Below are 22,694 nucleotides of genomic sequence, written 5' to 3'. Positions count from 1 at the left end.
AGACCAAGCAAGCCTCTCTGTGGGTTCTTGGATAGACACTGCACTGACTGTGGCAGAGGAGAGATTGCGTTGGGTTCCTCCCCTGCCCCCCAGACCTTTGTGAGGGGCATGGGTTCATTCTCAGATGACAGCCCTTTGAGGTTATTGCTGACTGCACAGGCTCCAGGGGTCAGCAAATGAAAGGAATAGGGAGAAGCATACCTTGTTTTATTGCGCTTCATTTTGTCGCGCTTCACAGATGTTGTGTTTTTTACAAAGTACAGGCAAGACACTCCACCAGCAAAAAGAGTATGACTTTGTTGTGATGCTTGTTTTATTGTGGTGGTGTGGAATCAACCGCAGTATCTCCAAGGTATGCCTGTATAGAAACCTTAGGGAAAGATCATCCACACTCAGAAGTGTCTTCTGGTGTAGTTTGAACAGTAATTACTTATATTGCCATGTAGTAGAGGGGGGTTATGGCAGCTTCTGAAACAGTTTTTTGTTAAATTAGTATTATAAATGGTGTTTTTGCTCTTGTGTCATTCTTCCTTTTACCATTGTTTTAGAATTAGATTACTGACTCCATAATCTAAAGTATCCTACAGTGTGACTTGTGTAGAAATTGTGCTTTGCAGATGTAAACTATTAAACGTTCTATTTTCAGGTAGTTTAACCTTGTGACATTAAATATTGTGACAGATTGTTGTAACTCCAATTAATCTGAAATTTTTCCCCTTTTATTGCCTACCTGTTCATATGTCTCAGTTGTAACGGTGAGTAAAACTGTTTTTGTGTCACATACTCTCCATCTTTAAACTTTGCTTTGTATAGTAATTATTTTCAACTATTCCTTGCTTTCTTACTAAAACTGCTCGCCACTGCATGGCTCCTTCTCTGTGCAGCCTACACTCTACCACATGTTCCCAGGGGTAATGGGCTTGCTCTAGCCTTGTCTCAGAATCTCCCTCTTGACGTTATTTTGCTTCTGCTACTTCCTTTGAATGCCAGATTTGCTTACCAAGCCTCGTACCTTCTTTAATATTAGTCCTGTATGCTGCATAACAAGTAGTGTCGTTTGAATTACTTAAAAGCATGTAGCATTTGGTTTGCCTGATAAATGTATGAAAATAGGTAGCTAATGATTCTTTGTCATTTGAGGATCAGGCTTGTAGAATGAAAGGCATGGGGTGCTTATGCTGCGGAAGGCTCCCGCAGACATGAGCCCCAAAGAACTGCTGAAAGATCCCTCTCATTTTACTGTTGTGTTTTCTGCAGAATGAATATATGAAAGATGATTTCTTCATTAAAATTGAAACGTGGCACAAACCAGACTTGGGAACTTTAGAAAATGTAAGTCTTACTTCTGGGCTTTCATTGAAGAAGCCCCTAGAAATGAGAATACTATAGTCCATTTTGTCATCGCCAAAATGATGCCACCTGTGTTAGACTAGCACCTGGCCACCCAAGGGTGTGTCAGAGTGCGGTGAGGCAAGCAAGCAACCAGAAACAACTGGGCTTTCTGATCGTTCTCCTCACCTTAGTGCATGAGTGGACTTTGGTGGGGTTGCTGTTTTTATTAGCAACTCTGCCTGAGACAGTGAGAGCATGGATGAACTAAATTTGCAGATAATCCCCAAACCAATTTTAGCCATTATATTTTAGATTTCATAACTTTTCATCTCTGTGTATTTGCCAGAGCTGCTCTCCATAGCAAAATGGATTGCTTTAATTTTCACCTTCATTCCGTTTTGCTGGGAAATGGGTTGATGTCAGAGAAGTGGCCAAAATGAGGGAGAAAGGTACATGTAAATGGATAATGTAAAAAAAATGTTGACGAGTTCCTGATTTTTACAAGTTGGTGCACATTTATCTCTAAAATAAATTTCAAGAAAATGAGTTAAGACTCAGCGTAATCATAACTCTTGGTAAGGTCTATTAGGGAGCGTGGGAGGGCATCTGGTATAGGTAGATGCCCTCTGGTATAGGTTGACACTACTTGAATGCATCACAACTGCTGCATTCGATGTTGTTGTCCAGCAGTGCACAACTGCGGGAATCAAAAGCATGGTCCCCAGATTAGCAGGAGCATCTGGGAACTTGTTACAAATGCAAGTCCCATCCCTTACCTCCTTAGTTAGAATTTCTGGGGACGGGGCCCAGCAATCTGTTTCCTGGTGTCTGAGTGAGAACTGCTGCTCCATCCTTAGGATACATTGTTGTATAGGAGAGTAAGTTGATGATGATTTTAGTAAAAAACCGTTTTTACTGTGTTTTTATGGTTCCAATTAATAGAGCTTTTGGATTATAATTTGTAGTATTTTGACTTGAGTTTTTAATCCAGGCGATCACTTGATATTTCATGTTGTTTTTTACTGTAACTCTAAAATTTAGAGTCTAAATGAGATGATTTGATATCTTTCACCTTTCAAATGGGTATATCTTTGGCAGTTTTTAAACAGTTCTTAATTGTTTCATAGATGGAGTTTCAGAAATAAATGATTGACCCACATGAAATATAGAGGTGTTAACATCATACTGAAACTGATTAGCTTTAGGATAATCAAATTCAGGAGAGGTTTTAGACTATACAGTGCAGCTTTTTGAAATCTTATTATGTGTGCCTGGCATTTGGAGGTTATAAGGACTTCATCATGTATTATTTGGGTTAAACGTGGGTTAGGTACATTTTGTTAAAAAAATCATCTCTAAGGACCATCAGAAAGTACTGTAACAGATTTCTGTTAATTTGGCAGCATCCTAACCCCACTTACTCCCTTGTTATTTGGGGTTTTCAGCAATAACAAGAGATTTCTAGATCCCTCAAGACTTCAGCAGCTAATTTAATTAAATAGCAATTTAGATTTTTTTTTAATACCTCATAGTGTACTCTGAGAGACTCAGGATAAAGCTTATATACATAAATATAACAGTTTTGCTTAGCAAGAATAGTCTACGCTTTGTTCATTTCTCTTTGTCATTTATAGGTACATGGTTTAGATCCAAATACATGGAAAACTGTTGAAATTGTCCACATAGATATTGCAGATCGAAGTCAAGTTGAACCAGCAGTAAGTACTATGTACTGCTCAGTGACATTTTAACCTGTTGCCTCTTACATCTAAGAATTATTTTCTCCCTTTCTTGTATGGCCTATATTTCTATACTGAAATGAACCTGGAGCTTAGGTCTGGGCTATGCAGCAGAAAGACCAGAGGGTTGGAGAAAAGGTGGTTTGTTTTTATGCGGATTTCACCTTTGCACAAGTGATCACTTTAAGAATCTCAGTGTACCTCGGATATATAGAGGTTTGTTTCCATGGTGGGGAGGGGAGAAACAGTTTTACAATAGATTAATAAAGCAAAAATTTATTACATACAAATTTTCAGTACCTTAGGTTAGCCTAAAATTGTCATTTGTGGGAAATGGTTGATGGTAGAACATCTCAATTCAGCAGTTGTGTAGCTTTCCGTTTCAATTCTTACTAGATGTAAATGTTTGTACTTTAGGCTTTTGACTTAATAAAAAAATTGTTTAAGGGTATGAAAACCTTTATTTTACCCCCTCCCTGTAGTATGAAAACCCTGTACCCCCTTCCTGCTCCAAATTAAGGCCCTTGTATTTGCCACTATTTGTAAATATTAACTCACTGCTTCCAGTGGTGTCCAACCTTTTGGTGTCCCTGGGACACACTGGAAGAAGATTTGTGTTGGGCCACACATTAAATACACAAACACGAATGAATACTGACTGATGAGCAAAAAAAAGAAAAAAGAAAAAAAAATTAGGATTTTGTGTTGGGCTGCATTTATAGTCATCCTGGGCTGCATGCGGCCCACGGGCCATGGGTTGGACACCCCTGATTGGGTGTTGCTTTGGCTTTGCAGTGGACAGCTGTGGACTGTTTACATGTTAAAGACAACCTGTGACCCTCTTCTTGCTAGTCTAGAGGGAGCTAAAGCTTTTAAATGAGGGACACCCCTTGTTTTGTCATGGCAAAGCGCAACATGTGTAGTTAACATTTCATTTCATGGTCTTTTCCATTTCATTTTTGGTGTTTCTTCCCTGAACCTGAACATTGTTATAAGCTGAACAGAAATAACTCAAATACTAAATGTCTCACTTTGCTGTTGAAATTGAAGTGTAAACCTTCTAAAACAAAGGCCCCTGACCTTTTCTCAGAAATCACTGGGGTTGCTGATACTTCCAGCAGTGACCTTCTGCTAGGCTGGGTCCTGTTCTGTTAGCGTCCCCTCCCTGATTAGAAGTACTTGGGAGCACTGATACATGATCCTTGTCATGGGAGATTTTAGATTTCAGGTGTGTTATGTTTGAAGCTATTTCAGTTCTGGAGCTGTTTCTGCCTTTGAAATTATGTAGGATTTTTTATCCTCAGAAGTAAAATGTATATTCTAATGAAAACAACATCTGTTTTGCCCTTTTATGTCTCTTAGTATCTTTTCCAGCCATGATTTACATGTGTAAGAGTGGTGATAGGAGGAAAAATCATTGGGAGTAAGTAATGAGTCAGTCAATTAATGGCTAGGTCAGGATAGCTTACATGGCAGGAGCAGCAGGTCACAAGATAATGCCGGGCTGCACAATGGCACACCGGGATTGGGTGGCCCGGGGAGGTCATTCAGATTATATTGTCAGTGCTCAAAAAAGTTATGCCAGCCAAACAAAATGGTTCAGTCTTGTGGCTCATAGGTTTGCATTCGATATTGTTGTCCAGCAGTGCACAAGGCACCTTTGGTTTTGCTGGGGGCATAAAAGTAGTTCTTTTGTTCTTGTCTTCTGGAGAAAATGGGCTCTCAGTCAGTGTTTGCGGGCACCAGTGCACGTTTTAAGAATAGTGAAGGAGGGTTAGGAAGAGCCCTGGAGCCCTCAGCCGCATTCCTTCCACCACCACATAACCTGCAGGGAGGAGAGAAGGCAGTGCCTGGCTGCAGATGCGTGACAGCAGTACTTGAGATAGATGCTTCAGGTGGAAGGCATCCGCCTTCCTATTGCTGCTGCAAATGCAAAGGCTGAGTAGGGGGTTGGGTCTCTGTGTGGAATGATGCTTAGGGTGGGTAGACAGTGAGAGAGAGGCTGGATTGGGCCGAGGTGAGGACAGTCTGCATTGTGAGTCCCTGGGGCCGTGACTTAAGAACATACATCCTGAAACTAGTTAGCTTGAGATTCAAATTCTGAGGTTTTTGCCACCTGCTGGCTCTTCAATTTTGGCAGGTGCCTTAGCCTCTGTGTCTATTTTATCTTGTGTAAAATGAGGCTAATTATCTCACAGGATTAATTGTGAGTGCCTAGTTTAATATTTGTTCGTCATTATTGTCATATTATTAGCTGTAGTCGTGCAGGAGTTCTGAGAATCCAGGTTCACACCAGGCGTTGTTTGGGGAGTGAATAAGTGCTTACATATGTAAATGTGGTTTTGTTTTTCAGTGTCCATAGTTCCTGTTTTCAAGTTACATTTTAGAAATTAGTAAGATACAATTTTTTTAATTTTATTGGATTCACAGTACCTTTTTTATTGTGATAAAATACACATAACATAAAATTTACTACTTTAACCATTTTAAAATGTACAATTCTGTGGCATTTAATACATGCACAGTGTTCTAGAACCATCACCACCATCTAGTTCTGGAACATTTTCATCATCCCACATGGACACCCTGGACCCATAAACAGTTATTCCCTCCTGCCCTCTCCCTCAGCCTTGGGCTACCACTAATCTGTTTTCTGTCTCTGGATTTACTTATTCTGGATATTTCATATAAATGGAATCATAACAATATATGGCCTTCTCTGTTTTGCTGCTTTTACGTTAGCATAATGTTTTCAAAGTTCATCCGTGTTGTTTCATGTGTCATTACTTCATTCCTTCTCATGGCTGAATGATAGTTCGTTGTGTGGATATACCACATTTGTTGATCCATTGATCCATTTATGAACATTTGGGTTTCCATCTTTCAGCTTTTGTAAATAGTGCTTCTGTGAACATTTGTGTCACAGTAGCTTTTGGCTTCTTTGTTTTCTCAGCCCTAGGTACTAAAAGTACAACTGATGTCATGTAGGAAATTCTCAGATTTTTTGATAGTAAAAAAAGAACCCAGACATACTTATTTTCTGCTATAAAAGGAGAGGGGAGCTCTGTGTGGTAGGAGGCAAGGTTGCCCTTGACAGCTTTTAAGCCTGGAGGTGCGGAGCAGAGCATTGAGCTACCTGGGAAGGGGGCAGGGGTGTGAAGGCTGAGGGGGATGTGTGGGTGAGGGGAGGGTTGTAGGGCCTGGCATCCATTCCCGCACGGAGGTGGGTGAGAGACCTAGTGGGCAGGGGACTCTGGATCTGTCCTTTTCTTCTGCACATTCTCATCTGTTCACTGGGCTGGCACAAGGCAGTTGCACCAACATCCTCCCTTCCAGTTCCACACCATCTGCTTCCCTTGTCTAGTTCGTGTTTGTCTTAGGTTAGATTCTGTGGCAAACACCTGGACCACCTGGCCATCCTTACCATTTACCAAATCCAGTTTGGTTTTCTCTTGAGTAAAATTTTTTTCATTTGATTCTGCTTTTTTATCTTCTTGAAAATTCTAGCTCAGGGTCTTGGGAAAAGGAAACTTTTAAGATCATATCTGCAATTCTAAAATGGTAGTATTGTCATAGCAGTCAGCCTGTCTTTAGTGCCTGCTCAGTCTGTGCTGAGTAGGCCTGCTGTGCCTATCTAAGAAGATATAATACCCTCAAGAGGCTTCCAATCTGGTGACACAAGTCCAGTGCAGTCAAACAGTTAACAAGTGGCAGAGGCTTATGCAGGGTCCAAAGTGCTGCAGGGTTTTAGAAAAAAAGAACAAATGCTCTGTGAGGATGAAAAGACTGAATGGAAGAATCCTGGCGTGAAGACGGCAGGATTATGCTGGGTAAAGCAGTTCACCCCCACCCTCTTTACTACACTTTTCCCTCTTACTCATTCTCTTGACATTTTATAACTTTGTTCCTTTTTCTCTCCCATCCAAATAGAAATTGAACTCCAGAGGGAAGAATCACTGTACTATTAACCATTGTCTCCGCAATTCCTAGAACAACACCTGAGATATAGCTTGTACTCTTGAATGTGTGTTAAATCAGTGAATTAATTGTAGGCAAGTAGAATAGAAGTGAAGGTACAAGTCATTATGTCCAGCACTGAGGGAAAAGTTGGAATAATTTTTCGAGTGGAAGGGAACCTTGGCTACCTAGGCCTGGTTGCTTTCAAACTATGCTTTGCGTAATCCTGAGTTTCTTAGAGCCTACTAGTGTTGTCAGGATGGAGCAGCCAGGACGTGGGGCTGAGGAGTTCCCTCTGTCCCCTTCTCCAGCATAGTTCTGCTTTTTATCAGTGGTCCTCCCCGTAAGGTTCACTTTAGACACGCAGTTCTGCAGCTACAGAAAGTTTGGCCTCAGGGCTAGCCTTCCTGTTTTCCGAGTGAGGAAACTGAAACCCAGATAAACTAGTTTTTCTCAAGATGATTTAGCTAAGGCCAAAAGTGGAAATTCTAACTCTCAATACAGTGTTCTTTCCGCTGACTCTTTATTCCTTCCACACTAAGGCCCTGCTTTGTCACTCTTTGAGCCGCCACTGGAGCACTGTCTTCTCTTCTCAAGCTGGGCTGCCACTCGCCATGTCATGGTTTTTTCTGTTCTGGCGGACTGCTTGTCCTGGCCTCCTCCTGGGGCTCCTTCCTCTCTCCAAATTTGTGTCCTGTAGAAGGCAGGCCAGTTTTCATTTCTTCCAGGGAGGTTTTACCCAGGTTGGAAACAGTCTTCCCTTCTGCTGAATTTTAGCTCTTGTTTATCTCATTCATATGTCTCGCTTCTTCTCTATTCAGGAACCCATCCCATTTTCACAGAGTGGGCACCTCGTAAATATTTTTTGAATGATGAGCTTGAGGGTTATGATGAAATTAACCTATAGGAGTGAAGAATTTGTATAAAATTAATTGAAAGTCCGTTTGATAACATCTGGATTGGCAAAGGGTGAGGAAAAAGGCACTCACATATTACATGCATTGCCTGAGGGAGTATAAATAGGTACAGCTTGAGTAGCAGAATTACAAATGTCCATGTCCTTGGACCTAGAGAAATTCCACTTCTAGAAATTGATCCTATTCAGTATGATTAGAAATAGTATGAAGCCTAAATGTCTCTCCATCAATGGGGAACTGATTAAAAACATGGTTGACTCCATATTGATGGAGTCAATGGAGTCATGAAAAGGAAGTGGGCATATCTATTTGTACTGATATGGAATCTTTTTCAAGATAATGTGGAAGGAAGAAGGTGAAGAAGGTTATGTATAATACATTTCATTTGTAATATTGTAAAAGGGAGAAGAATATCTATATGCACTTATTCACTTAATTACATATAGATGGTCAAGAATACTGTGTATATAAGACAGTTGTGATAGTGATTCCTTTGTGAATTGGCGGGGAGGGAGCTAGATGGCTGGGGAACAGGTGGAAGAGTTGAGGTCTGGCAGAGACTTGTGCAGTGGATTGAGGGATACCCTCTTCTCACTGATTGCATTGGTTTTCTATTGCTGTGAAAAAGGACCACAAATTCAGCAGCCATGTAGTGTAACCTAACTAAAGGAATGAGAACCACCACCTTTGTCATCATCTGTTGGTCAGAAGTCACAGGTTCTACGTGTCCTCAGAGGAGGCATTTACGCAAGAATGTGACTCATGGGGGCAAGGGTTCATGTTAGGGTATGTCTGCCATACCAACAGTGGATATTTAGCGCCTAAAACTTGCTCTTCAAGGATTGAAGTGACACTAGTATTGGGAGCTTTGTAACTGGAAATGGGCCGACAAGGTGGAATTTCAATAGGAAGGCCTTCTGAGGGTGTGGCATCTCTCAGAGTTCAGACTGTGACCCGTTATTAACTCCTAGACATTTTAATCTCAGTCTTAGTTCATTGATTTTCCTTTTGCTTTTAATGATCTCTGGTTTTTCTTGAATGAGCTAATTTTTCTAAAAACTTCTTAAATGAATTTCTTTCCTTATTACTTGCTTTACAAGAAATAAAAACAGTTAATTAGTAATTTTGAGAAGATAAGTTACCAAGTCTCCTTCTAAATCAGGACAAAGGTGAAATAGCTGGGCCATCAAGAAGCCAAGAAGTTGGGAGAGATGCTCAACTCTTTTAACTCCACCTGGTGGGAGGTTTTGTCACTGCAGGTGGTTTTAATGCAGACACAGCCCTAAACATTATAATTCAGAGTGACTGTTGATTACTTTTAGGATTTCACTGTCTGCTGGGTTGCTGGTGTCAGACAGCTTGTGTACCGCTCTGTCACAGACTTGCTGGTTTTGGTCATGCTTATGAACTGTACTTCACCATGCATACAAGGGATGTGATTAGACCCACAGTGTAACTGAATACTTGGGGAGATGCTTTGACATATTTACATAATTGAAAGGAAACATGGTCGTAGTAACTCTAAGAACAGGATTTATTGTCGAAATCTGTCAGAGTGACCCAGAGCAATGTGCTACAGAAATCATATATATTTAAATATATGGTTATTTGGGGGGGTTTGTTGATGACTTATGAAAAGTCTGATTGGGACAGTTAGTATGATTGGGACTGTTAAGTATATCCATTATTCTCTGTAATTTTCTAGAAGATACATCAGTGTTCTAATGAAACAAGCTAAGCAGCCTGGGATTTCTGCATAAATATCCCCATCCAATTTCTTTTGGCCATAAAACGAAACAGATTTCCTGTTTCAGGGGAAAGAGACATTGTATTGTCCTTTAAGAAGAAGGGCTCCTTCTGATTGACACTGAAGCAGCCACTGAGCTCACTGTTCCAGTAGGACCTAGCCTCTTGCTCCCACCCTCTCCCCATTTCAAATACAACCCAGATACTGCTCCTGAAAAGGCTTTCTCAGTAAATTGAATGCCTTCTGGTGGTCTGGCCTGAACTGTACTCATCACTTATGTGTTGCCAGGACCTGGCAAGGTGCTCTATATTGAACCTGATGTGGAGTGACCTTTTCAATAAAGGTTTGGTGGGTCAAAGAGAATTTGCAGGATTTTTCCTCTGTGGTGTTAAAGGAAAAAAAGTTTGAAAGAATTGAGGTTTTTGTTGTTTGAGCAGTAAATGAACAAAGTGCTACTTTCAGCCCTCCTTTTACTAATTGTAGATGGTGAAGTATGTATGATGTGTCTTCAGTTCTAAAAATTTTGTCATTTCTAAATGAGCATACATTTTTCTATCAGATTAAAAAGTCTTTTAGATCAAATTGTAATAGGAGTCAGGGTATCCAGCATTAAGCACCAGAATATAAAGGGTTTTTTGTTTTTTTTTTAAATTTCTAAAGTTGTCATAGATACATAACCACAATAAAAAGTCACGAATTCTTTAAGTGTCCTGATGAAATGCACGTGCATATCTTCAAGTCATTTCCAAAATATACACAGTGGAGTCCATTGACATCTGCTTCTGCTTTTTTTTAAGGTATAAATTTTAATCTGGCCCCTTTTAATCATCTCCAGCACTTTGTCTAAGTAGCTTTCCATGATTTGTATACAAAAGTCACTTCCCAGGAGAGGAAGACTCTTTAAAGTGTAAGCTGAAGTGTACACACGATTAACATCAGAGACCTTCGTTTTTGGAAGTAATTTGAAAGAAAATGAGCAGGGTTTGTTTTTTTTTTGTTTTTTTTTTTTTGTTTTTTTTTTTTGAGAAAGAAAGAAATTGGAACCATATTTTTAGGTACTTATGTGTGACCAGAAAGGATTGTTTCAGCTTCCTTCTATAGTATATGCTTCCTCTGTAGTCCTATGTGGCTTTTCTACTTTACAAGGTTATTTTTAGCAGAAAATGCTTAATTCAAATTTATAAGGCCCACAAGTTTAAAATTTATCTAGCCTAGTGTCTGTTTTTTAAATGTCACTAATACACAAAATAGTAATAATATGAAAGAATTAAATTGTTTTGGAGATTTAGATTTAAAATATTTCATAATAAAATGCAGAAAGTTTAAAAGGGAATGAATTTTTCCCTGATGTTTTAGCATGTTGGAGTTTACTAATTTTGTGAAGAAGCATTTCACAACCAGGCGTTGCCCAGTGTTGCGACTGTACCGATGTTTCACTGAAGATGGTATTCCTAAAAGGAAGAGACAAAAGCTAGGAAAACTCATGTGCCTTGTTATTTCTGGGTCACAGAAAGGGTGTGCTGGGTGTGCTCTGATTGACAGGGTCCTTCATGAGGACGTCCCTGCAGAGCTGAGCTTGAGGGGCCCTGTGAATGCTGGTTCCTGAGAAGGCTCGTGCTCTTATTTGATAAAGCTCAGATTTTATTCATACCCCTTCCTTTTGTCCTCTTTAACCTCTTTAGCCCCAGTTGTTACTGCCACATTCCTCTTTCTTACCTGCCCGAGAGTATAATTGCCATGTCAAATTTACCTCAAGTCTCCACCCTTTTTTCCTGCTCCTTCTATTTACAAATGCCCCCTGGGGGAGTGATGGGGGCAGGGGCGGGCAGTGTCTCGCTGTGAGCTCTGAGCACTGTAGCCACCCTGATGCCTGCCCTTATAGCCAGACTTCCCTCCCTGGCCTGTGGGCCTTGGGTTGTCACTGCTGCTGGACTCTGGACTGCTTTGTGCCGCCTCTTTCCAGCAAAACACTTTCCTGAGCAACTTTTTCAGCAAGAGCTGCTGGAGCAAAGTGCGGCCCCACTTCTGAGTCACAGTTCTTTTCTTGATATTCCAGGGGACACAGGCACTCCCAAGTGAGAGGAAGGGTTTCTGATCAATCTCACCCTCCCTGCCAGTACCTGGAATCACCTCTACTCAGTACAGCTCACTCAGCCTCTCTGCCCCTGTTTGGTCTCCTTTCGAGGACACCCCCACCACGGGGCAGGGTGTGCACTGGTGTGAATCGCTGTTTTGGGCTGGTTCTGCTCATTTGTCCTTGGAAATTAAAAGATACTTTTAGGGCCCTGGAGGCCCTCTGGGGAACACTGAGTCTAGGACCTAGGCCAAAAAGCTTGGGGCCCTTTTCATCTAAGCCAGGTCAGCCCACAGGCAGCTTGTTAGAAATGCAAATTCTCACCTATACTGTAGCCCCAACCCCCACCCCTACCCCCACCCCTTGCTTTCCAGATGACTCCTTTGCGTGCTCACTTGGGATGTGCTTCTACTACACTATCAGAGGTGAAGACTGTAGAGGGGATATCCTTCTTCTGGGATTTTGGGAACATAAGGAATCTCAGTTGGGGGGCACAGACAAAAACATTCACTTCAGCCTTTATTTTTACTAAGGAGTTTGAGCCCAGGGGAGTGCTGTAAACGAATGATTCCTGAGCCACATAACCAGTGGAAGGGGAGCCGGGACTCATTCTTAATTCAGTTAAAACAAGCAACTGCCTGGTCTTCCTTCCATCTTCCCTAGTCTCCATGAATAGTAGTTTTCATTAGTGGCCTTTAGTCACCTCCTTCAATAGCTGATGGACTCTGGTACAGTTTGAAAATTGCATGTTGCAGTTTCAATAAAAGGATTTGAGGCCCCAAGATGTCTTGGTGTGAGGTACTTAGAGAGAACACCACCTCCTACAATTTTTTGACTTCATTTAGTAAACATTTATTGAGACTTGCTATTTGTTCTGTGATAGTATGGTAACTTTTTCCAGATAAAGAAATAATTGTATCTGTCTGAAGAGAGTGCAAGATTCTTAATCAGCAAACAGTTAAAGTGTTTCTAAATGACTTCGGAGTTCCTTTGTTCCAACTGTTGCTTGTAGCACAGCGGTGCTGAGTGCTCCCCACCACTGGGGCTTTCTTCTCTCAGCTGATAAATACCAGTGCTGGGCTCCAGACTGCCGCCAAAGTCTGGGTTCAAAGGCTAACTAGGGCTGGGAGGTTTGGAGTTTTGTACTTTGTTAAATAAAGAACCCCTGCCAATTTAATTATATATCAAAAGACAATGATAGGATTGTTGGGCTCACCTAAGCTTCTTGTGGAAGTCCCACAATCACCATTTTAAGGATTGTGATGTCAAAGAAAATGAATTGGCTTTTAAAGTTTGTGCTTTTTTGCTTATTCTTTCTAGCGTTGACCATTTGTCCTTTGATATGATCCATTTGTTTGGTGAGTATGTTTTGGTAGGGAGAACAATGTCCTATTTCAGTTGAGAGCAGAAATAATATAAGCAGTTCCTGATTTTCTGAAAGTGAACATATTAAGACTTGCTTCTTTCCCATTCATTTAGGTGGTTTCACTTTGAATTGCATTCCATTATTTGAGTGTTGAACAGTCTGGCTCTTTTTAATTGTTTTAAACCATGAGTGTGAATTGTTTTAAAGTTATTGGTCTTTAAAGATACTTTTCTGCAAATGTCAGTGTTGGAAAGCTGATGAAACTTGGTTTAATTTATTTAGGCATGCAAGTTTTGGTCACACCTAAAGCAGTTCTTGTTTTCTTTGCTCTAGGAAGGATTCAGGCATATCTTTTCCTTTGATCAGACATTCTGTGAGACAGTGCCCAGATGTTATACATTTGAGTAGATAGTCCTGGCAACATATGCTTTACTGCACTGCCTTTAGAAACAAACTTCATAATTTTAAAGAAATGTGCTTTCTAAGTATGCTTTCTAAATCATCTTTATAAAACTAGTTTTTTTCTCTTTAAAATCAAAAACATGATGAAATCTGGCTGGAAAATTAAATATTAGATGAGATTATGTGTATGTGAAATCATTAGTATTTGTCAGCATTTCAACTATGAAAATGCCCTTTTCTTAATGGGTCAACCTAATAGATCTTTTTAATTAACCTTTAGTAGATGATAACCTTAAATAGTCAGCCTGTCGCTCTAGTTCTCTCTCACAGCTTTCAAAAAGCTGCTGCATTTTAGATGTTCCTTTTGTTCCAACTGCTGCGGCTTACTTCCTAAGAAGGGCTTTCTGCTTCTCAAAGCTGTGCTGTGGCTACCCAGTTGTCAGCCCTGAAAAGAGCTTTTGTTTATGAAGTCCGTGGCTGAGAACCAGCGAGTCCAAGGAGAGCCTCTGGTTGCCAAACGCTGCTTCAGTTTTCTGTGGCATGAGCAGGCACTCAGTCTAGTAGAGTGCCTCTTCCTTTTGCCATTAAAATGAACCTAGACATTCATTTCTACCTTTAATATTTGTAACTTGTCCCTGGTGTATGTGTCAGAGCCCCAAAAGTTCCCTATTTAAAAAAGTGTGAGAATTATGACCCGGCTCCTAACTTGTTTGTAATAGGAGCCTCCTTGAACTCAGGAACAAAACAACTCAAATACAACTTTTGAGGTAGCAGTGATTGTGTTTTTGCCTAAAATTTTGCTCTCCCCATCTTGCCTTTGCTAGGCTGTGAAGCAAACCATTGTCAAGATCCTTTGTAGTAGTTACAGAGGTTTTCTTCGCCATCCTCAAAGAAGATATAAATATAAATGTTAGCATGATTCTTACTAAAAAGAAATGTAAAAATGTTTCCCACTGTCTTTTGCTGCCTTACATGGTCAAATACTTTCAGAACAAATACAATACTTGCATCAGTAAGTGGATTTAGAGAATGGAATGCCCCATATATCTGAAGACATAGTTGGATGGCACTGCCCTCTTGTGGGGTAATAACATATTGCTTATTGCGTGCTTGCTCTATCTTAGCAAGGATTTTAAAATTTAAAACTCCATGTGAATAAGCATATTTTGCCCAAAATACCTTTTCACTAGAACCCCGAACTCATTATTACCTTAATGTTTATTTCTCATTTCTCTCATCTTTTAAAAGTAAAAAAAATAATGAGAGTGGTGGAATTGGTAGGGTGTTGTGTAGAATTTCTCCAGTTCCTGCCTGGGGTAAAGTCTCTGGTAAGAGTTAGAAAATGTTTTTGTGAGCAGCTAATGGAAGATATTTTTAAAGAAATTCACATACACAGTTCAAAATAGCGTTTGTATAGTGCATCTCTTATAAAACCCCCTTTTCAGGAATGTAAACTCTTTCCTAGGGAAGGCTCTCTGGGCTGAGATCCCTTCAGGTACTTGAGTCTTATCAGTGAAAAGTGTAAATTACATTACATGTTTTTGCAGTAAAGTATTATCGTTAGCCTGGTGTCGACAGAACAGCAGCTGAGTACTGGCTTTTCGTAAGTTCTCCAAAAATAGTAGCAAGAATGATTCTTACTGGATTTTGCTCTTCCTGTTTAAAAAAAATGTTTATTTTTTTCCCCCTGCAATTATGTCCTATATAATACCTGTTGAATTAGTGCTGTGGGTTACATGGGGTCCTGGTAACCAGCATTTTACTGGAGAGGGCTCAACCTGTGACTTTCAAATGGGACACCCCTCTCCTCCCCCATTTTAGTTAAAGGAATTTGATGTGCTGTGTTCTACGATCTACGTTCATTTAAGGAAATAAATGCATTTTGTGTTAAATAAAGCTATCCTAAACATTATTTACATTTCAGACAAGTGATTTAATTTTAAAATAAATAATGTTTAACAAGCACCTTTAGCAAAATTGACTTGTTACTATGTTAAAACATTGTCTAGATTTCTGTTCATTTTAAATGACATATAAATAAACAGTAACAATGTATTGTTACAGTAATAAACACATTGAATATTTGTGCATGCAACACTGGCTTATCCAAACCAGTTACCCACCTACCCTGAAGAGTAGCCCATCTTCTTGGGCTATTTAGGAATCCCCTTTTTTGTCCTCCAAAGACTTTCTCCTTTTTGCTTCACCTGCCCTCCTCATCTGGAGCAGAACTATTTGGTTTTCCTGCTTGGTTGCAGAATATGGAGTCTGTCATGTCAGACTTTTGGTTGTAACCTCTTTTCATAGCTGAAATCCTGGTTTCTTTCCATTTGTAACGTTCCAAAGGCTGTGGAGGTCTGTCTGCCTAGGTAAACTTGACGGTGTTAGCTGTCTCTGGCTGTGCTATGGATAAAATGGAAGAGGGATTTGCCTACTGGTGCTCTAGCCTAGTGATGCTCTAGGCTGTGGCCAGCTTTTAGCAGAGAGCTCTGTTGACAGCTTCTGCCCTGCTTCCCTGTCCTCTGTGCTCACTCCCCCAACCCCTGGTCTCTATGTAGGGTCTCTACAAGTTTACAAAGATTACAAAAAAGTGTTCTCTTTGGGTGTGTAGGTTTGATTGTATTTCTCAGTTCTCAGTAAAATTTAAAAATTCAGCTTTTAGGATTCATTGGTGGAAAGCCTGTATGGATTAATGAAAGGGCTGAATTAGAGAATATTTTTAATGCAGTTTTGTTCCTCTGAGGTACATTCAGTAACAGAAACTAGGCCAACAAGTTACTGACAATTAGTGGTCCTTTGGGAATCTCCTTTAATGAATAGATAAGAATGATTTGTAATTAGCATAATAAGTATATGCAAATGAATGCTTCTGAATTGCTCTAAAACACTTCTGAACTGTTTAAACAGCCCTCCTGAGATCTTGTTACTCTATTAATTTGTGTAGCAAATCCTTTTTTCATAGATCATGCAAAGATAAACTTCAGTCCAGCCCCTGTCCAAATTATTATGAATTCCAAGGTGGTAGGGCCTGAATTAATGAGATTTGCTTATACTGTATTAATGGTACTCTGTGGGAACCTGAACCGGTAAGGAGTCATTGGGGAAATGTAATTAAAAATAGAAATGAAAGCTGCTTATTTGAACATAACTGTTCAAATGAGTTTCTTAAACAAGTTAGTAAATGTTATTTCTTTTTACACCTCTGTTACCTGCAAATTTTAATGCAAACATTTTTTACTAATAGCGTTCCGCTTTGGAGTCTGGCTTAAATTTTGTCAGCTCCAGTTAGTTATGTACTAGGGTCATTGGTGATAGGATCCAGGAATCCCTTGTTTTCTAAGTGCCACAATACTGAAACATGCAGGGCAGTGCTAATAAATGATATTTGATATTTACCTTCATATTTAATTCAGCTTTTCCCCCATCCTGGTCTTGACTTTTAGGATGTGATTAAAGGAAATAAGCTTTGCTAAGTTGAGCCAGCAGTACCTGTGCATTTTAAACTTAGTGATTATCTTTGAGCTGTTTGAATAGACACCCCATTAATCATGTTATGCTAAAGGGAAGCATTTTACAGCAGGCTGCAATATCCTAATATCTCTCTCAAGTTTTTATGTTTACCTTGTAGAATTGTTTCTCTTCCTTTGGGGGCGGGGGTGATGGTGCTGGTGTTCTTTTATAAACAGGTGTCCAGGAGTTGCTAATGCTTGTGTTTGGGGACATTTTTGCTTAGTTTACATTTAGCCTCACCTGTGGGAGGCTATGCATGGTTCAGGAAGCAGCTTCTGGTGTCTGGTGTTCATTTCTGTTTTCCCACAAGCTGTCAGGACACTCCTGCAGGCTGCCCCCACCTTTTACTCACTTCCCCATTCATAATCATGAGTTAAATCTAGGCTCAAGGACATTTAGATTCTCCAAGCAGGGATTTTGCACTTGGGTTTTAGGGTACAGCCACTATGCTTAAAGATTCTTAAAACTAATATTCTTTGTCTTCAAAATGAATCTGGTTTCTGTTGAGATCTGTAGTGAGTTAACAGATGCACACCCAAGAGACAGCACAACTTTTGGATTCTAGTGACAGAAAATAGGTGTTTATGAGAATTGAATGAATGTATTCTGCAACTCCAGCTTGGAGACTCAGTAATTCACTGATTTACCACATTATATGTTATGTGTTTTCCAAAGGGTGTCTTGACTTTCACTTGCCTCCCTTTTTACTTAAATAAGAGTCTTTGATTAAATAGAGTTATGTTAACACTAATCTGAATCTACCTTATGCTGATGCCATTGTGTTTTTCTGTTGTTCGGGCACTAGTATGAGTGGAGCGAGCAGTGTCTGGGGACCTTACACCTAACTTGATAATGATGGTTTTACTAAGCCCTTATCCTGGCCGGGCTTCTGGGCATTATACAGATAATTAAAATTTGATCATAAACATTTGTAAACACAATGCACCTTAGCAATAAGATTTTTCTACTTTTAAACATGATTTGAAAACTCATTTTACAAATACATTTCCTTGGCCTAGTGAATTTGCTTTTTTCTTTTTTTCTCAAGGATTACAGAAAATGCATAGCAAATTCAGCCTTCCGAATACCCAGGAGCTGAAGACTCAAGTAGGCTACAGCTGTCTTCACCCACAGTATTCTAAAAGAGCTAATGAGATGAGAAGTCTGCAGCTGGTGGCAAGCACAATAAACCATGAGCCAAGGGCTTCTCTTCATCAGAGCCTCCCTTTCCCCATGGGACCCCAAAGGAGACAGAACACTAACAAAGCCAGCAGGCTGTCTCATTCCACACTATTGCTCATTTGCAGCTATAATTGGTAGCTGAGGTTGCATTCTGTATGCTGAAACTGTCATACATGAAGGAATATATTTGTTCATTGTGATATGGATATAAATCGGCCAGTTTTCAAATACTGAAAGACCAAACTAGATAACCTAACAATAAAATTGCTGCAAAGAAGATACGGTTCAACAAATTAAATGTTTGTTGCAGAAAAACAAAGCTGAGGTTGTTAAAACTCCACCTGCTTCCTCCTTTTTAATATCTTCCCACTTAATTCAACTGATTAAACATTTACACATTCAACTAAAAAAAAGTGCTAAAATTTCTAGGTTTTGACAAAATGCATTATTCTCATATGTCAAGAGTAAGGTGCTATTGTTAATTGGGTTCTGTTACATTTTCAGCATATCTTTAAAGTTTGCTTCTTTGTAGTCAAGAGAAAAAAGCTGAGAAGATTTAGCTTTAGAGTTACATGTATATGTATATAATATTTTATATGTGCACACTCATTTCTCGTAGTAAAATCCACTTTGGTTTCTGATGCTACTGGTTTTTGGTGTTTTTGCTTATCTGGCATTTGTAGACACCCTTCTATCCCCTCTGCTGTGTAGTGTACCAGAATGAGCCCAGCACAGAGGCTAAAGAGGCCTTGTGCTGAGGTCCTAGGTGAACCATATTATCTCCTTGTTGGTCTGTGGCATTCTCGTCTATGAAGTGAGGCGGCTTGGATGGTCTTCAGGGTTAAGTTCACCTCTAAAATTTTGTGAATCCATAGTCCAGAAAAGCATCCAGTGAACAACTAGCACCAATAGTGAAGGCTCAAAAATGTACTTTGTGGAACAGTATTATTAGTTAGATAAAGAGTGGTGAGGTTTGTTTTCTTTTTTAAAAAATTCTTTTATTTATTGATTGGAGAGAGAAAGAGAAACATCAGTTTGCTGTTTTATTTATTTGTGCATTTATGGGTTGATTCTTGTGTGTGTCCTGACTGGGGATTGCACCTGCAACCTTGGTGTATGGGGACGACTCTCTAATGAACTGTGATACCCAGCCAGGGCCTTTTCTCTTTTCTCTTGTCTTGTCTTGTTTTGTCTTTCTTTTCAGTATATTTTATTGATTGTGTTATTACAGTTGTCCTAATTTTTCTCCTTTTGCCCCACTCTGCTCGGTACCCCTCTTCCCTGCATCTGTCCCCCTGCCCCCAACCCTTTACTTCATGTTCATTGGTCATGCATAGAAGTTCTTTGGCTTCTCCATATCCTTTTCTATTCTTAACATCCCCCTGTCTATTTTGTACCTACCAATTACGCTTCTTATTCCCTTCACCTTTATCCCATTCTCTCCCTTCCCCCTCCCAGCTGATAACCTTCCAAATAATCTCCATACCTATGATTCTGTTCCTGCTCTGGTTGTTAGTTTTTTTTGTTTATTGTTAGTTTTTCTTGTTTATTTGTTTGGAGGGTGGGTGTGTGTGTGTATGTGTGTGAGATTCAGTTGTTGATAGTTGTAAATTTGTTGTCTTTTAAATGTTCATAGTTTTGATCTTTTTCTTTAATAAGTCCCTTTAACATTTAATATAATAATGGCTTGGTGATGATGAACTCCTTTAGCTTTACCTCGTCTGGGAAGCACTTTATCTGCCCTTCCATTCTAAGTGACAGCTTTGCTGGGTAGAGTAATCCTTGTTAAGTCCTTGCTTTTTATCACTTTGGATACTTCTTGCCTGTTCCTTCTTGCCTGCAAAGTTTCTTTAGAGAAATCAGCTGACAGTCTTATGGGAACTCCTTTGTAGCTTGTTTTTCCTTGCTGCTTTTAAGATTCTCTCCGTATCTTTCACCTTTGGCATTTTAGTTATGATGTGTCTTGGTGTGGTCCTCTTTGGGTCCAACTTGTTTGGGACTCTCTGTGCTTCCTAGATTTGTATGTCTATTTCCTTTGCCAAATTAGGGAAGTTTTCTTTCATTATTTTTTTTCAAATGTGGTTTCAATTTCATGCTCTTCCTCTTCTCCTGGCGTCCCTATGATTTGGATGTTGGCATGTTTGGAGATGTCCCAGAGTCTTGTTACACTATCCTCACTTCTTCTGAATTCTTGTTTTTTCTTTCTATTCTGGTCAAATGTTTATTTCTGCCTTATGTTCTAAATCATCAATTTGAATCCTGGCTTCCTTCTCTTCTCCGTTGGTTCCCTGTAGGTTTTTCTTTATTTCACTTAGTGTAACCTTCATTTCTTCATTTATGTTATTGCCATACTCAATGAGTTTTTCGAGCATCTTGATCACCAGTGTTTTCAACTCTGCATCTGATAGGTTGGCTATCTCCATTTTGTTTAGTTCTTTTTCTGGGGTTTTGTTCTGTTCTTTCATTTGGGCCACATTTCTTTGTCTCCTCAATTTGGTATCCTCCCTGTGTTTGTTTCTGTGTATTAGGTAGAACTGTTTTGACTCCCTGTAAAAGGTACCTGTGAATTGTGTGGGATGGAGTCTTAGGTGATGACCAGGGTGGGGCCACCTGCTTCACTGCTTAGTGGCTCTGTGTGGGGGAGGGCTCAGAGTGGGGACTGTGCCACTTCCTAGTTTCTAAGAGTTCGCCTGGCTCTTGCCCCATTTCCAGTCATTTCACTCACTCTCCATATGTGACTAGTGCCCTTTCAGGTTGCTCTGGTGTTGAATCCTAGAGTGGGTAGGTCTGTGTATGTTTTAAGACCATGTGGGCCTTTTAAGCAAATTTTCCTGAAAATCTCGCAGTTTCTTTCGCCACCCCGACCCCCACTCATTTCTACAGCCAGAAGTTATGGGGATCTGTCATCCCAGTGCTGGAACTGTCCTGGAACTGGTGTTGCTCGCTCCCAAGGTATCCCTCCTGATTTTTATCCACCACACATAAATGTGGGACCTCATGTGCCCATTCTGCATCCATCTCTCTGTGCTACAGCTCAACTCCTCAACTCTCTGTTCAGTCTCCATATCTCCGCCCCTCCTGCGCATATGGATGAGTGTGGCTCCTTAAATCCTTGGTGTTTGGACTTCCATACAGTTTGACGGACAGTTCTGGATGTTACTTGTTTTGAGATTTAGTTGTAATTCTTTTTGTGATTGTGAGAGGAGGCGAAGCACGTCTGCCTACGTCTCCGTCCTATCCAGAAGTTCCAGAGTGGAGAAATTTTAAAGTGTTATTCCATGGTCTTTGGTTAATTAATCTGTGTCAAATAGGTATTGAAAATCTGAAGTTGATACGGAGCTGGGTTTAGAAAGGAGAAAGGAGTATCGCTAGAGAAATTTATATAAACCATCCACTCACATTTTTACCTTAACTGGTGCCGTACTCATGGTTTTGTCCCTCTCCTGGGATGAGTCACCGGTGTGGTGTTAATTAATTTACTATTATATGGGAGTAATTTATGCTCGCCACAATTTAGACCAAGGTGTTTTTTGGTTTCGATATGCTATCCTTAGTGTATTCCATCAGTGGTCTTTATCCTTTAACCCTACTGATAACTGTGTACTCTTTGTGTTGTAGATTTGTTCTTGTTGTTTTTTTCTCTCTTGGAGTGGGCAAATTTGTAATGCACAGAGGTAGTTCTGCAGCCTCTATTTCATACATTCTAAGATTCCTGTTCCCTTGATTTTCCCCTCGTATTTTATTATATTCAAAAATCAGGATTTGTCTTTCAGTTATAGTATATTTTATTGGCTGAGTGTTTTCCTTCTGAGTGGTACATAAAGTAATAGAGCATCCTTTCTTAGATTTAGGAAATGTGGTATTTATTGTTCAACTCATGTGAGACTCTATAGCATTTCAGATTTTGAGTTAAAAAAAAAAATGTGAGCATCACACAACGAGGTCACACCTCAGTTAGTGAAAAAGAAAAAATATTATCTTTCAAATGGGGTGAAACACTAGCCCAGCCTCTGAGCATGGTACAGATAATTAAGATTTAATCATAAATAATTTTAATGCAATGCGTCTTAGCAATAAATTTTTCTGCTTTTAATCATGATGTTAAAACTTACTTTAAAAATACATTTCCTTGGCTGGTGTCGGGTGGTTTCTGTTCTAATTCTTCTCTCCATTCTCTGTTAGCAATTAACAGGCACTCCCTGGGCTTTCAGATACCTTTTCTTTGTTTCCCTTTCTCCCAGCTAACCTGTGGCTTTTTAGGAGGGGAAACCAGGTGTTGGTTCTCCCTACCCCCTGGACTACCTCTTAGCATCCTGCACACTGCCTTCTTCCACATGGTGGCTGAAAGACCTTGATTAAGGGAAATGATGTCAAATGTGGTTATTTGATATGAGGTTAAATGCTGTCAATTCTGGAGTAAACCAAGCTGGTCTCTGGGTTTTAATTCTAAGCCTATGACCTAAAAGAA

At 39.9% G+C, this 22,694-nt stretch overlaps 1 protein-coding gene across 2 annotated transcripts in view; it reads left to right on the top strand.

Moving 5' to 3' along the window:
- Positions 1-22,694, top strand: part of PITPNB (phosphatidylinositol transfer protein beta) — a 66,811-nt gene that overhangs the window by 21,661 nt on the left and 22,456 nt on the right. For both annotated transcript variants that reach the window (XM_054594169.1, XM_054594170.1), the window contains exons 5-7: positions 748-755; positions 1,258-1,332; positions 2,967-3,050. In XM_054594169.1, the coding sequence (XP_054450144.1) occupies positions 748-755; positions 1,258-1,332; positions 2,967-3,050 (167 nt within the window). The remainder of the gene's footprint in view (positions 1-747; positions 756-1,257; positions 1,333-2,966; positions 3,051-22,694) is intronic.

The sequence above is a fragment of the Pteronotus mesoamericanus genome, unplaced genomic scaffold, assembly GCF_021234165.1.
Source record: "Pteronotus mesoamericanus isolate MK-2021 breed Mesoamerican mustached bat unplaced genomic scaffold, CSHL_Meso_final scaffold_507, whole genome shotgun sequence".
In the NCBI taxonomy this organism is placed as follows: Eukaryota; Metazoa; Chordata; class Mammalia; order Chiroptera; family Mormoopidae; genus Pteronotus; species Pteronotus mesoamericanus.
The sequence above is the reverse complement of the archived record's forward strand: the minus strand, read 5'-3'. Positions and strand labels throughout refer to the sequence as shown.